General features: G+C 39.3%; 1 protein-coding gene across 1 annotated transcript; it reads right to left on the bottom strand.

Moving 5' to 3' along the window:
• Positions 1-504: 504 nt before the first annotated feature.
• Positions 505-14,343, bottom strand: alpk3b (alpha-kinase 3b). The gene is made up of 13 exons (XM_051944858.1): positions 14,174-14,343; positions 11,827-11,948; positions 11,464-11,581; positions 10,868-11,171; positions 4,551-5,043; positions 3,476-3,623; positions 3,227-3,354; positions 3,086-3,121; positions 2,727-3,001; positions 2,421-2,509; positions 2,097-2,314; positions 1,540-1,588; positions 505-1,412 (listed from the first exon to the last, which is right to left on the bottom strand). Exons 1-13 carry the CDS (start codon positions 14,341-14,343, stop codon positions 1,097-1,099), a joined length of 2,466 nt encoding a protein of 821 aa, XP_051800818.1. The 3' UTR covers positions 505-1,096.
• Positions 14,344-16,807: the final 2,464 nt, after the last annotated feature.

The following is a 16,807-nucleotide window of genomic DNA, read 5'->3' on the forward strand; positions in this document are numbered from 1 at the left end:
GTCTTTTCCAAGATGTGTTACAAATTTATGCTGCACTCAAATGTAACTAGACAGATAGATCATACTCCAATAAAGTAAATCAGCTTCATGTCTTATACTTGGAGAGAAAAAAAGATGAATTGGTTGAAAGTTTTTAAATTGCCTTAAAAATCTGGTCAAATTTGGAAAGCAGGTGAGTGATATATGTTGTAAATAACAACCACTTTTAATAAAAACAGAAATGTGACAGTTTTCACTCAGATAAGAGGAGCCACTGTGATAAATACTGCCCTACTTATCTCTCCAGATGATATATATGATAATGAGTATATGCTGATGTCAAAGAGATTGAGTGGGATGGCTTTTATTACTCAGCCCACTCCATAATGTGCAAATTTCTATTTAAAGCACATGCCATGCACTTTGACAGCATCTCCACCCATTTGAGATATTTTCTAATCTTTTATTGTACAGCCAGTTGCATTCAAAGGTGCGATTTCAAAGTAGAACAGCAAGTAAACAGGTCAAGTTAAAATACAAAACCACAGCACCAACGGCCACTGTACAACATTGTCATGTGAAGCTACATTTGCCTTTATTCATTCCTGAAAGATAAAACTGGTGAATTACTCCCAAACTTAAACATGTGCTGTGTGACCATAGGACTTACACTATATCCAGGTTGTGTTTTTTTGTTGAATCGACATGGAAAACTACAAAAGAGTAGTGTTAAAAATGATGCAAACAGCTGATAACACTTCAGTCCAAAATGTATTACATTCATTTAGTACAGATACACTGACTTGATGATCCACTGTCTGCCACCTACTGTATCAGAGTGACCAGGAAAAACACTACTTGCTACACAACAGCCTCAGTACTAGGAATTGAACATGAATGCAGGATACAATAGAACACGAGACCTCAGCATATGAAGTCATCATGGCATCATGGCAAGGAATGCTGGCTGTTAAAATTACATTATTAAGTAGTATTAATAATAAAGCTCGTTCCTCTGTGTACTTAGAAACCAGTAGTCTTCTGTCTTTCCTCCGTCTCCTCCTGAGATTTCTGTAAATATGCGTGACTTCTCAAGTCCAAGTAAGCAATATTCCATTTACACCATCTTACCCATTTTGGGAGTATCCACAGTTTTTGGTTTCGTGGGGGTCTTCCTGCCATCTTGCTCAGCCTTCCTGGGCATCCTAGGGCTACTGCCAGCTTTCCTGCCAGTCTGAGGGCTGGAGGAGCCAGCAGCCATCTTGCGCTGAAGCAAAGGGCTCCTGGAGCCTTTTGGCTTCACTGGCGTCATTAAGGAATCCATGAGTTTTAGCGACCTCAGGCCGAGCAAACCACAGAAGTAGTTGCACTTGTGCTGCGAGACAAACTGCTCAAAAACTTTGGGATTCCCTTCGACAGATAAACCTTGATGCCTGCAGAAGCGCACAACAAAGAGCCAAACTAAATGTCACAGTGGTGATCAGTGTAAATGCAAATCACCTGTAAAATGAGATTTTCGCAGTGTAATTTACAGAAACAACACAATGCAGATATACTGACCCTGTGGATTTGACTGAAATTCCAACATTGGTGATCTTAGTGTCAACACCTGCAAAACAACACCATGCAATTAGTTTATCTTTCTGTTGTTCAGGTAATATATTCAAATATGAAAGCCACGCACTGTAAATTACTACCACATTAACTCTAAAACTACATAAAAAATGTGCCAAATCATACATGTTTTCAGAACACAAAATTATATCATCACATAAAAAATAGAGTATAATGGGCCTGATAGGTTTTTAACTACTCATGCCTCCCTTTAAATAGAAATGTTGCCATGGACTCATTTGAGCTCAAAATTATACCTTTGCTAAATATGGTAAGTGTTTTAATCTGTCAACCAATTTTGAACTTTATATGCTCAACACTTATTTAATATGCAAATAACTTAAAAGCATACTTGGTAAATGTCAGTTTGATTTGTGGGATGAGTAATATGTGAAAAGCGAAGGTGGCTTCTCCTACAACCACCATCATTTTCTTAATTATAGGATTGACAATAGGGCAAACGTTAACTTAAAATTGTTCTGTTGAACTCAAGCATCACCTACCTTCTAGCCGAGTGAGTAGCAGATTGCCATTAGTCCACTGAAAGATCCAGTGCTGCAGGGCACAACACTTCTGCTCCACCTCAGAGCCAGTTCTCATTTCTATTCTGCCTGTATGATCCAGGACAGAGTATTTCTGAAACACTCCTGTCAGATCAGTCTCCACTGTGGCATAGGGGACAGTGTTTGCTGGCCGGTACATCAAGTAGACTGGAATAACCCTGTAAAACAAAGATGGTCATAATGTAAATGACTTTCAGAGATGCCTAATAATCCATGTTTTGTAAATAATGTTCAAAATGATGGCAGTAAACTGACCGTACTCACTCAAGAGAAGGCCCAAAGTTCTCTAAAACTCTCGCCTCTGCAGAGAAGATTTTGCAGTATTCCCGAGCCAAGTTCTGAATTTTACACTCCTGTATGCATAACATTGAAGAAAAGCCAGCAAAGATCAGCTCAACCTCCACCATAATGTTCATGCAGTCTTAATTTGATTAGTGCTGCAGTAATCCTGTGAGGGAGGCAGCATCAACACCCAATTCACTTAAATGCTGAAATTGCTAGTTTATGGAGCTACATATTTAAATACAAGAGGGCATAGATAACTCCCAAAATGAAACATTTCTTACTTACCTGCTTCATGACATCCAGGTTCCTGTCTACTAGACAGCTTTCCTCTTTGCCTCCATAGGCGATGGGGTTGCATACTTTGATGATACATGTATTACCGGACTCAAACACAGGCTCCAGACCATAAATGACTTTTGCCCTCCAGACCTTATGAGAACAACCATCTCCAATCTGAGACTCCTTCATCATTATACGGCCAAAGAATTTGTTGCCCCAGACACCAGAATCAGCGACACCCTTGTTGAATATCAGTGGTGTCATTTCAATTTCCTCTCCAACTACGTACACAAGAACATAAGAAGAGCGGTTAGAAAAGCACAGTAACAACAGCAGTGATCTAAACATGTAAAACCTAATCTCACCGCCAAGGTCTTCACGTAGAGACATTCCAGCCATAACTGCAAAACAGAAGACGAAAATAATCATGATAAGCCAAGTAACATGAGGACAATGACTATTACGATGTTTCTTTAATGCCATATTTTCTTTAACATAGTACGTACTCTCTGCACTGAGTAGGATGTCCGTGTAGTCTGTTCCAAATTCATTTGTAATTGAACATTTGTAAACACCAGAGTCTTTGTTTGAAGCCTGAACAATGGCAAGATTGACCTGAGTTTCATCCCCTGAACTGGAGGACACACAAATAACAAATAATGTATTAAGTTTAAAAAACAAGCATCATTTTTAAAGAACTTCGTGCATCTCTAAAAACCTCATGCTATATGCATACTTGTACTTTGAGAACTTACCTTCGTTTAACTTCGATAATCTCCTCCTCATTTTTGTACCATGTGACAGTAGAGTCACTAAGAACATTGAAGAACTGGCACCACAGTTTCAAGTGACCTAAGGCATCTGCAAAAGTCTCACCCCTGATCTTACGGATAACTTGAGGAGCTGGAGAGAAACACAACCATTAGAGACAACAGAAAGTAACCTTGACGGATCTGGTTTTATATGTTTGCTATATATAAACTACACAGCAGTGGTTGCTTTACTATATGATGTAACCAGTATATAGCAAATACAGCTGCATGTCAATGTCAGTTTAAAACTAATTATATTAGATATTACAATACTCGAATGATGACAACACATGACTTGGTACACTTCTTAGTTTATTAATTAGTACTTACTTTGCTTTTTTATTTACTGATAGAAAAGGAGTTTTAAAAAGAGCAGAAAAATGTCAGCTTGAGAGCCAAACTAAATTTAAATCAGAATTAATGCTACACATACTGCAACGCTAGATTGGGATGACAGTGTAATTAACACCACAGTGATTTTAGTATGGCTGCAGGCATTTTAAATGTATTTAGATGTGTTTTTCAACGGTTTACTGTTTGACTGGGACACAGCACAGGACATGCTTGTGAAGATATGCCAAACTCAGTTTTGTTTGAATTGTACAGTAGATTGAATGAGTTATTGAGAATTTGACCACAATGGGTTTGTGACCCACCTGGTGCAGGCTCTACAGTTAATTCTATGAAATATCTGCACACTTTAACAACCACCGGTACACTGTTACCAACTGTATCATTCAACATTTTAGCCTTCCAGAGTGCTATTTTGCTTTCGGATATGCTATTGTAAAGTATATACCACTGACTTTACAAATATCAAAAACCTAAAACTCCTCTGTGTCTCTCTTTATTAACAGATCCAGATTTTTCTGTCTGCCATACAGTTTTTTCTTTTTTTGGATACAACCACCAGGGGGTGTGCCAAAGTAGGAAAACACTTAATTTGTGTAGCTATTATTTCTAGCAGTGGTCTTAAAGCAATATGTAAAGAGAGTTTTGTATTTTTATTTTTTTATACCTTTGAATGGGTTATGCTTGTCCTTCTCTGCAGGTTTCTCCTCTGGGAAGATTTCCTCAGTGGGCAGCTGACATGGTGTTTGAGTGTCTGATGCCATCTTTCTTCTGTTCAAGAGAGGAGAACGCCTTTCTACACGTGAGGTTTGTTCACCAGCAGGCTGAAGTAGAGCTGACCGTCGAGACAGGCTTGGAGACACAGAGAGGGTCACAGGACTTGTGGAAAGCTTGCTGCTCTGTGTAGGTACCTCATTTTTCAGAGTGTGGTTATCTACTGCTGATGTGGCCTCTGTGCCCTCCTCAGGTTTGGCTTTGGATGTTGGGATTTTACGGCGCGCCCCCAAGGCTAGCTCTTGTGGCGTAGCAGAAGGGATGGGAGAAACAGAGTTTCTTTTCTTTAACAATGGACTAGGCTCAGTGGCTGGGGTGGTTAAGGAGTCAGATTTTAAACATTCCTCAACCATAGAGCTGTCCTGCTTAATAAGTTGAAGATCACTCTGTTGTGGGCCAGTGCTAAATAAACTGTTAGGAGGAAACTTCGGTACACTCTGCAAAGGAGTTTTTGAATTGGGTTCTTCCATTTTGCACTGACCTGAAAGTGTTGTCAAATTAATTTCTGTAATCCCCCTTTCTGTTTTGCTGTTGAAATTAATTTCAGGAGATGACTTTTGCATGAAACCATTGTCTTTATCTTGTATTGGTTCATCTTTGGTTTGTTCCGAAGCTGTAACATTTAGATCTTGAAAACCAGCCTTCATATGTGTCACTGTAAGAGGAGACATAGATTCCTGAGTGACTGTTCCAGATAGATCTGAAACAGTTTGAAGTCTGTTTGTCAGTTCGTCCTTAGAAGTCAAAGGAGGAAAACTGTGTTTTACATTTTTACTTCCAGAAGGGGAAACAGCAACAGAGTGGTCTTTTGGAGGAACTGGGTCTGTTTCCTGACCAATGTCCATTTGACCTTCATTATATTTTTTGCCACTTCCATGAAGACCTGTCATGTCTGTAGTCGTGGCAATGTCTATGACAGAGATAGGAGGGATCACAAGAGGTTCTTGCATAGCCTGAACAGGTGTTGAAGTTCCATCTTGGCACTGAATTTGTACCTGACCAGCTTTGTTTAGTTGATGATAAACCTCCATAAGTGTTGCCTTTATGTTTGTAGGAGGACTGTCAATGCTCGTCTCAGTTTCCCTGTCAGACACTGACTTCTTTGCTTCCAGTTTACATTTTCTGTCACCATCTCTTAATTTCTGACATGTTTCTGTACCTATTGTAGTAGGATCCTGTATTAAATTAGCATGGGTTGGTATAACTAACCCTGAATTTGCTAGTGTGGATTCAAGAGCCTTTATTTGTGACCTTAAAAGTTCAGCAATAGATATGACTTTTGTTATAGGTTTTGGAATTTCTTGGAAGCCTAACATATGTTCCAATGAATCTGTCTTTTCTGGAGTTTTTGTTAGGTGTAGAAGAGCAGTCTCAATTTTATCTGACTTCAGACTCTGTGATTCTGAACAGGTTTTCTCCTTTACTTTTGACATCGGTTCCTTCTTATCACTTTCTTTATAAGAACCATCCGCAATGATTACACCAGTGTCTTTCTTCTCGACATCTTTGGTCTTTTCTGTTTTTGTTTGCTCGGTCATACGTAGAGCAACGGTTTCAGTCTCCATGTCAGCTGCCTTCTCATTTGGGGCCACATTTTCAGCCTGTACCAATAACTTACCTACCTCATTACCCTCTACCTTCTCATCATCTTGTGTTTCTGTCCCTTCAACAGTTTTTATAGCTATATCAACTTGGCTTTGCAGGATGGTGGATGAAACGTTACACCGTTGGGTGTCCTCACCACCACCACTGGGGCTTTCGAATGGTGACTTCTGTAGTTGTGTAAAAAGGGCTGTATGACTTTCGTTTGATTCCCTGGAATGATCATATGTGTCCGATGACATTTTGTCATTGGCTGCTTGACGACCACTATGCACAGAAGAGGTCTGGATGTCATCTGTCGTGGTCTGGCTTTTTATTGGAGTCTTTTGTGGCGGTGGCGAGCCGATCGTACACCGGTCGGGTGGTAGCTCAAGGCTGACAGGTGCATCATTCCTGTTCATCTTTGTGTGGGCCTGTGTAACCTTGGGACATAATACAAGCAGAGGTTTCCATGCTGTAAATACTTATTCCCTTATCCCTGGCTATGCTGAACATGGATAGACACATGCAATTTTAAAAACAGCAACAGCGTGACCAGCAACAAACAGATAAAGGAATGAAAAGACCTTGAAGCAAAAAGAAATATATGAACCAGAGAAAAGGTATAGTTAGTATGTGAACCTGCTGTATCGCTGATGTTACACGAATTCTCATGGAAAAAATCGAAAAGGTTCAAAAGCTTGAATACCTGCCATGTTAGTATTTTCATGTCTATTAATATATCAGAAGAAAATCTACTTTACTTTTTCCCATGTATCAGTTAATTCATTTCAAATCCAAATGATGCAAATACACACGTGGACAAAATTGTTGGTACCCCTCAGTTAAAGAAGGAAAAACCCACAATTCTCACTGAAATCACTTGAAACTCACAAAAGTAACAATAAATAAAAATTTATTGAAAATTAAATCATCAAAATCAGCCATCACTTTTGAATTGTTGATTAACATAATTATTTAAAAAAACTGTGAAATAGGGCTGGACAAAAATGATGGTACCCATAACTTAATATTTTGTTGCACAACCTTTTGAGGCAATCACTGCAATTAAACGATTTCTGTATTTGTCAATGAGCGTTCTGCAGCTGTCAACAGGTATTTTGGCCCACTCCTCATGAGCAAACAGCTCCAGTTGTCTCAGGTTTGATGGGTGTCTTCTCCAAATGGCATGTTTCAGCTCCTTCCACATATGTTCAATGGGATTCAGATCTGGGCTCATAGAAGACCACTTTAGAATAGTCCAACGCTTTTCTCTCAGCCATTCTTGGGTGTTTTTGGCTGTGTGTTTTGGATCGTTGTCCTGTTGGAAGACCCATGACCTGCGACTGAGACCAAGCTTTCTGACACTAAGCAGCACATTTCTCTCCAGAATGCCTTGATAGTCTTCAGATTTCATCGTACCTTGCACACTTTCAAGACACCCTGTGCCAGATGCAGCAAAGCAGCCCCAAAACATTACTGAGCCTCCTCCATGTTTCACCGTAGGGACAGTGTTCTTTTCTTCGTATGCTTGGTTTTTGAGTCTATGAACATAGAGTTGATGTGCCTTACCAAAAAGCTCCAGTTTGGTCTCATCTGTCCAAAGGACATTCTCCCAGAAGCTTTGTGGCTTGTCAACATGCATTTTTGCAAATTCCAGTCTGGCTTTTTTATGAGTTTTTTTCAGCAGTGGTGTCCTCCTTGGTCGTCTCCCATAAAGTCCACTTTGGCTCAAACAACGACGAATGGTGCGATCTGACACTGATGTACCTTGGCCTTGGAGTTCACCTTTAATTTCTTTGGAGGTTGCTCTGGGCTCTTTGGATACAATTCGAACGATCCGTCTCTTCAATTTGTCATCAATTTTCCTCTTGCGGCCACGTCCAGGGAGGTTGGCTACTGTCCCGTGGGTCTTGAACTTCTGAATAATATGAGCCACTGTTGTCACAGGAACTTCAAGCTGTTTAGAGATGGTCTTATAGCCTTTACCTTTAAGATGTTTGTCTATAATTTTTTTTCGGATGTCCTGGGACAATTCTCTCCTTCGCTTTCTGTTGTCCATGTTCAGTGTGGTACACACCTTTTCACCAAACAGCAGGGTGACTACTTGTCTCCCTTTAAATAGGCAGACTGACCGATTATGAGTTTGGAAACACCTGTGATGTCAATTAAATGACACACCTGAGTTAATCATGTCACTCTGGTCAAATAGTTTTCAATCTTTTATAGAGGTACCATCATTTTTGTCCAGGCCTGTTTCATTAGTTTGTTTTTTTAAATAATTATGTTAATCAACAATTCAAAAGTAATGGCTGTTTTTGATTATTTAATTTTCAATACATTTTTATTTATTGTTACTTTTGTGAGTTTCAAGTGATTTCAGTGAGAATTGTGGGTTTTTCCTTCTTTAACTGAGGGGTACCAACAATTTTGTCCACGTGTGTAAACTAAAATGGCTGAGACTTCAACTAACACACCCATTAGCAAGCATTGTTTGAATAGTATCACTCAATAGCACCTCGTTGCCACATTACTGATATCCACAATTATGTGCTATTAAGTTTATCATATAGTAAAAGATAAGCACAAGCAAGCCTGATGAGTGTCAAATCCCCATAAAGTCTGTGGTTGTGCAGAAACCCTTAAATTAGCACAAGACTCTCCTTGTGTCACATGCTATTGCATCATGGACAAGATAAGCCATAATATAGCCCAGGAGACATGTTTTGGTCTCTTTTGTGCCTCAAGAAGCTACTCAAAAGCTGGCTTTAAATTTCTAGTTTTTAAAAACATATATTTCACAATCACAGCATGACAAATGGCATTTTGCTTCTATTCCTGCTTTTCTCTGTCTGACATGAGGCAGCCTATTCCAAAGGAAGGTTACTATTTTACATGTAAGGCTGACCAGAAAGGAATGCAAATAATTTTAAGTGGTGCTCCAGCCATGCAGTGTTTTGTCTCAGCGCTCAGTGCCGTCAGTGTTTAGCCATGCAGCTGATGATAGAATGATTGCATAAGCAATGTAGAAAGACTGACAGACAAACTTATAGTAGCAGAATGTATGTAAGCTAATCAAGGGTGTTGTCAAATGTCTTTACGAGACCTTTGCCCCCTCCTACTTCAAAACAACTTAAGAATTTCTTGATTTTTTTTTTATTAATCAGGTCTTCATCACAACCCCAATTTATTCAGTGTAAATTTTAAGGAATAGTTAAACCTTTTGGGAAATGTGCTTTTCTTTACTCTCTGAGTGGCCAGACAGTTAAACAACCAGTTTGATGTTCCTCTATGAGCCAGGAAGGAATCTAGAAAAGCTAACCTGTCTTTAACCGAACTTCACATAATCAGCCTACCAAGACCTCTCCCTTACCAAATCCCACATTATACCTTATTATTTATTCTGTATAGTCTCGAAGCCATACTTTTACTTAAAGGTTGTCTGCTTATTCCAAATCTCTATCTTAAGAAATGCAGCAAAAGCCTACTTTCAGAACTTTGAAAATCCAAATTTAAATGCGCTATATCAATATACCTGTTGCGACTGTCAACATGTGCGTCATTTAATTCTTGTCACCCAGTGGGGAATGCTTGTAAAAGCTATAAATATCCCCATGATGCTTGTGTTACTGATGGGAGTGTGTTGGCAGCACAAAGCACTCATGAGCTCATACGAAAAGGTTCGCTCACCTCACTTGGCAGGGCTGGCTGAGACAAATTTTTCTGGCTGGGGCTTGTTTCCTTGTCAGACAGCTGATCTCCAGCTGGTTCACATGGACTTTGAGGCAAAGGAGTCCGACTGCCTCTCAGCGAATCCACTGACTCACTGTGTTTGTGCAGTAAAGATCCATCAGAGGAAGCTTTAGACTTGACATCAACGTCCATAGCCATAACACTTTCTCTTGTATAGATGTCCTCCTTTAACATGCTTCGTCGCGTTGATGCAACACTTAACTGTGGCTGTGTTGAGGAACTGTAAAGATTTTGGTTTTGAATCTTCAAATGTCCCACTTTATCTTTACATCCAGCATCTTTCTCATGTTTTGCAACTCTTTTGTCTTCATTTCCTGACGCAGTAGAGTTTGCAGATGTAAGAGCAGTAAGGGTTTTATTCTGTGAAGACACGGTAACCTCAGTGCGTATGCTGACATCTTTTGAAGGCCTGTCAGCAAGCATTGATTCCTCTGTTGCTGATTTCTGATGTTCTTTTCGAACATTTCTAGCCTCTGATTCCATAATGGATGACTTAATAGTGCTCTCTACTTCCATAACCTCTTCCGAACCGGCCTGAGACTCTGCTGCCTCTGTGCAGGCTGAAGCTACAGTGGGTGAAGTCTCATCTTTTGTCCTTCTCTCCCCAGACACCTTTTCTCCCAGATTATCTGCTTTTGCAACTTTTGCACTGTTGGAAATTTTAATCTTCTTCTTTATAAAAGGAGTTTTTGGTTGGTGTGCGGTGAAAATCTTCTGGGCAGAATCATAAATGTATGTTCCTCCCTTACTGCCACTGTCACTGATGGCCTGTCCATTAGTCAAAGCAGACACTGCTCCATTAGTGACTGAGACTGGCTTTTCTTCAACTTCATCCACACTGGCCTCCTGTAACCTGGATTTAGTCTCTAAAGCAACAGTGTGATGGTTTTCCTCGTTGCTCTCGTCCTCCGTGGAGCTCGGTGTGCTGAGAAAAGCCTCCATTGTCGAGCGGCGTTTCCTCTGGGTGCGGTCTGGACTGATGGTTCGTAGCGGCTCCTGGTTTTCTTTACCTTCTGCTTCCTTGCGTCTGTTCTCGGCCTTCAGTTTGAGCTTGCCAAAGTACCGCTGGTGGATTTTGAACTCGTTCATTTCACCCACCTCCAGAACCCCAGAGCAAGACACAATGCCTTTAGTGTTGATGGCTGAGGCCTGGTAAATAGCTGCATCCTCCACAGTGCAACTATAAATTGAATACAGGTATGTCAAGCAATTGATTATTGTCAAAAGCATAATCAGACATTAGAAAAATAACTATTTGGTTGGCTAAGCTGTGATTTAGTAGGCTTACATATTTTGGGAATATATGTCAAGGCACTCTGAATTTTGAAGATGTATTAATATAGCACGTAGTACCAAATGCAATTTCTTTATAGAAATAAGTTTATACAGTCTTTTACAGTGTTGATTGTGGTAGCATTTTGGTAGAACAAGTTCAACTATATCTAATAACAGTGTTTCAAAAATATACATACTTGTAAATGTGCAGGGAATGATTTTGTCCATTGCGGAATATTTCATATTTAGGCAGTCCACAGAATCTGTCCAACTGCATGTCATCCTTATACCATGTAACTTGAGGGGCAGGGTATCCTGAAAAAATGAAAAATAAAATAGAACAGGGTAATATTTTAATAAAAAATAAGCATATAGAAAGGTTTATTGCTTCAGTAATGTCAATGCAGAGTATCTTGTTGTTCAGTTTCTCTAAAAGCGTGACACATACATTGCTTAGACAGTACAGCACATCGTTGTTTGCACTTGCAATGTGTTACAGTTTGGTCACAAAGATACTGTAAAGTGTTTCTACAGGATATAACTTGTGATGCAGTGTTTACCTGTAACCACACAGGAGAACTTCACATTGCAATTTTCTGACACAGCTTTTGACTTGAGGGTAGTTTCAAAGAAGGGCTGCGTTTCTTCAGTTAATTGTGCCATCACACTGCAGAGCGTGCTCCTGTGCAAAGAAAGAGAATTGGTCAGTTATGATGTTTCCATACTAGTTTAGATCATTCCTTTCAAATAGGATTATTTGGCAGTTTACAGACTTAAGAGCATGAGAGTTGGCTGGAGTAAATATTTTGATGTTGTGCCTCCACATTAGTAGCCGCATTGGTCAAAGGCATTATGTTTTCAGGTTGTAAGTTTATCCATTCATTTTTGTGGACAGGAAATCTCTTGAATGCCTTGAAGGAATTTCTTAAAATTTGGCGCAAACATTCGCTTGGACTCAATAATGAAGTGATTACATTTTGGTGGTCAACAGTCATGGTCTCGGTGACATCATGTCCCTCCCATTCCGGTATATCAGGAACGCCTCAGGGAGGTTTCTTAAAATGTGACACAAACGTTTACTTAGACTCAAGGATAAACTAAGAATTCATATGCTAATTATGGCAACATTTCACAGAAATGTCCAACAGAATAAATTAATGAAGGGATGGCATTTTATATCCAAAAGGTCAACTTCACTGTGACATCATAATACCCTGCTAAATACTTTTCTGACTATTATTCAGCACCTCAGCTCAGGAGCAATTGAGGAGACTGTGACCATATTTCACATTTTGTCAGAATTTATCTGAATTTGTGACACTATTTTTGCTGCAATTTAGTACATACAGAAGTAAGTCTGAACAGATATAGATGCAACTTCACTTGTTGGAGGAGGCTCATAACCACACGGTTGTAATTCAAATGAATGATTATGTCAATTTACAATTTTTCAAACTCATTACTATCAAATGGGGTGGACATAAAACTGAAATAGAAACACAAAACGAGTTATTTGTCTTGAGATCTAGCCCACGTTAAATTTTGGATGACATCCTTTACATCAAGACGGAAGTTAATGCAGCTCAGTGACAATGTCCAATTAAAGCATTCAACTGTAGCAACTATGGAAAAAACATTTGGAATGGCTGTGACATCACCCATAGTTCTGTAAAAAGGACATGAACTAAAGTTTTAAGTATAGCTGGAGGCAACATAAAGAAGAAAACACATTCCTCTCTTAGAGACCAAATAAAAACAATTAAATGTTTCTTGCTAACTTTCACTGCAACAGTTTGGCGTGACTAGCTGCTGTTCCTTCAAGCGGCTTCATCCGTCCACACGACATTAATTACAAGAATTTAAAATGTAGTGGTTCAAGAGTCCCGAACCATTATAGCATGTGGAAATGTGTGAGAATCCTCACACACATGCCGTTTAATAATAATGAAGAAGGCTTACGTGCCTATTATAACAGCATTATCATCGTTTTTACACGTATTACATGCAGTTGATCCATGTCTGGTGTTGACATCCATTTCAGTGTTGGGTCAGTGCACAGTTAAAGGGTCCTGCTGCGCTTCAGTGAGTATTACTCGTGATTTAGCAAACAAAACAAGACACTCTGCTAAAGACAGCGAGACTTTTCAATTATGTACATATTATGTGTCGCTTATAGTATATGCACATGGCACTTGCGGTTTTCTTCATTAAATTCTAAAATGGTCTAGAGAAAAAGCTAGAAAAACATTAGTAATTTATCTTTAATTGCTACAAAGTAACTAATTGTGAGCTGATTTGCAGATTTTTTGGTTTGTTTGTTTACCAGTGTTTGCTTAAAATTACTTCCAGTCAAGCTAAAAACTAAAATTTTTACATCTTGCTAGAAAATAATCCACTGAACCCTCATTTTCCACTTGGATGTTATACTAGACATTTTGAGACTGAAACATATGAACGGTATCCTGTTAACAGGAAATAAATGCTGACAAGATTACATACTTCTTTTGAAATTGTCTAAAGCAGCAATGCGTGGGCAACTTGTTGGTAATAGAGCTCAGGTCGCCCTGTGGCTTAAAGAAAAGAAAAACTACAATCATCCCAAACATCCTTCAGCTCCTATTTTGTGACATACAGTATGAATGAAGAGGTAGATCTAAAGGACAACACCACTTGTGCCATAAACTAATCTTTCCATGGAGTAGCTGTTGTGTATACTTGATGTGAAATGGGGCCCATGGTGCATAACTGAGATTCTGTTCTTAATCAGTAGTTTATTTAAACTGCAGTGACCATGGCAACAAACAAAGAAATAACTTGTAACATAAGTTTATTGGAGAATGGGAATATCTTCAGTTATTGATGTATTATAGTGGGTCAGCATGGTCTCTATAGAAGTGGTTGCAACACGTAGGACAGCTCTCAGAGTTAGTCTGTAATCTGTACCTGTTTTCTGGCCTCACGTTGGAGAGGTAGCTGTAGCCACCAGGCCGGCTGCTCCCACTGACATCATTGCCATTGCTGGACCTTCCATTCCCAAAAGAGGAAGAGGAGCGAGTTGTCATCCTCCGTGAACCCATTTTCCTCCAGATAAAGATATACTCAAGAAAAAAGTTGTCCAGGAGAAAAAGTTTTGAAGTTTTTTTCTTTGTTGCTTTATGGCTTTCTTCAGAGAAAAATATAAGCTAAAAGAAAAAGAAAGAGTGAAATATGAAAACCACTTTCCTGAGAAGAAAGCAGAATAAATCTGAGATTTAACATCAAAAACTCCTAATCTGAGTTCATCTGTAGCTTAATAACACCAACATGAGATCAAGAGATGCTCTGTTAACATATACGGTGCTTCTTTTACATGCTGTTCTATGCAGTTTTCACATAAACAACATTTACCAGCCTATTTTATCCAGTTAACTCACCATTCAGAAGTTTCATTCCGTCCTTTAACAGATACCCCACACGACTGACTTAAGGCACAGCAATTTCCAATCAAACATGAGCATGCGTAGGCTCCTGGACTATTTATAGTTGGCCTGCAAATAGGCACAAGAGCACATCACTCTTTCCAAAACTTGCCTTTGGACATTTTATAAACAAAAAACAATATACCACCTCAAAAAGAAGAAAACTCTGTCTTAAAGTTCAGTAAGAAAACAGGAGCAATCCTTTCAAAAAAAGAAATTCCAAAAGTTATCTTATGTCACGTACAATGTCACACAGATTTGGTAGTTCCCCAAATAGGAGGAGAGGATTTAAAAAACAGGGCAAAGGGCTTTTTCAAATCAGCTACCAGTGGATTGCATGTACTCAGAGAAGAGAGGAACCACTTGTGTGGTCAGTGGTGGGCTGCCCTTCTCAAACTTTTTAGGTCTGTGCGCAGACTGTTGTAAAGAATCATATGAGCCTGTCAGTCAGAAGGATGACGCCATTAGTTTTAAGGCCCTTAATATGCGCAGTGCATTCTCACAGCCACACTGGATTACTTTCCTATCATAAAATTGTGGAGTTAAGGGCTTGTAGTGTAAGTAAAACTTAAAAAAAACCCACAAAGTGTAACACTCATTCTGTTGTCACTGCAAATTATCTCTATTTAAAGAATGTTAAAAGTACATTTTTATAACATGAAATATGAAATAGTGAAGCCTACCAAGTTCTGTGGCATGCATTGTTCAGTGGCTGACAATTGCATTGGGTCCCCAGAGGAAACGCAGTAGGAATAGAACAGCCTTATATAGGCAGATCCCACCGACTGCTACAGAGCTATGGCCTCTTATCTTTACACAAGCATGCGCGCGCACACACACACACACACACACACACACACGCTCTGTTGCTCACACACAAGTGACCAGTAGGTGTATTTATTTATGGTAAACCTGGAGGATATGTCCTGCTTTTTGTTAAACATGATTCATGCAAATATTGGACTCAGTCTGAGAATAGATACCTGGTTGGTGTTTTCTTTTTCTTGAAACAAATCATTATTAAGTAAAAATTAAATGAACCCACAGAGTTGAGAAGGTTAGAGAATATTTTATTTTTCACCTCCATGTCCTTCTTGCATGGTAAACAAACTCCAAAATCTCCGACTTGCCTTTGAACTGACTGGCACTGGTACTACCATGAGTTACAGCTTCCTGAGTGTGGTATCCCAAAATCAAGTTCAAAGATATCAGTCAGAATTATCTCTCATGTTACCTCATATGCTCTTCATATTTCACATGCCTTTGAGCCTTACTGCCAGCTATTTCATTTTTTATTTTTTTGTTCCGTCCATCCATCATGTGCCGTTTTAACTGACACACTTCCCACTTTTCTTGCCAGGGAGTTGATTTATTGACTTGACTCAATGACCAGGAATAAACAAAGAATTTACTTTCAAAATACAAGAAACATTTCAGAAAATACATTATGTAAAGTTTTTTTTTTCAAACAATGAGGGACCTTTAACCCTTTAAACAAACTCACACATGGAATTGGCATGGCATATCAGAGCAGATTCCATTAGTTAGAGCAAACCCAACACACACACGTAGTGTGTTGATAGACATGTTTGGGCTGCAGATCCTTGTATGTGACTGTCTGCCATGCAGGCCTCTGTGGAGGGGCTGGAAAACACAGTTGCCTCAGCATGGTCGGGATATTCTGGATGGGGTGTGTACAGGGAGATCAAAGCACAACGGGGTGTGGAAACGCTGCAGAAGCTGGGAGACTCTGTCACGTCACTGCATTTGTGAATCCCCCTTAAGCGAATGTGTAACCTGCTGATGGTCCAAGAGGAATTTATCATATGTATACATCACCATCTAGTCTGATACATAGATAATAGTAAGAGGTAATAGTGTATAAAATGTAATAGTAGAAGTATGTTTGAATGTATATATTTCCTTGCTACTCATGTCATATTATGCCCTCTTTGTATAAAACAAATCACATTTCAACAGCCCCTCTCCATGATTTCAGCATTGCATGTCCATTGCCTCATGTTCTGCTATGTATAGCACTCCTGTTGTGATATTGTGTGGCAGATTTATAGCAGGGCTACTG

Source organism: Acanthochromis polyacanthus, chromosome 2 (assembly GCF_021347895.1).
Source record: "Acanthochromis polyacanthus isolate Apoly-LR-REF ecotype Palm Island chromosome 2, KAUST_Apoly_ChrSc, whole genome shotgun sequence".
Classification (NCBI taxonomy): Eukaryota; Metazoa; Chordata; class Actinopteri; family Pomacentridae; genus Acanthochromis; species Acanthochromis polyacanthus.

Bases quoted from the DNA above. Each gene is read 5' to 3' on its own strand.
- alpk3b (XM_051944858.1), bottom strand. From the start codon at position 14,343: ATGGGTTCACGGAGGATGACAACTCGCTCCTCTTCCTCTTTTGGGAAT. The intron at 3,624-4,550 runs GTATAAAAAAAT...GTTTCTCTCCAG, and splicing joins CAAGCATAACCCATTCAAAG to CTCCTCAAGTTATCCGTAAG. The intron at 1,589-2,096 runs GTAGGTGATGCT...GTTGTTTTGCAG, and splicing joins GCTACTCACTCGGCTAGAAG to GTGTTGACACTAAGATCACC.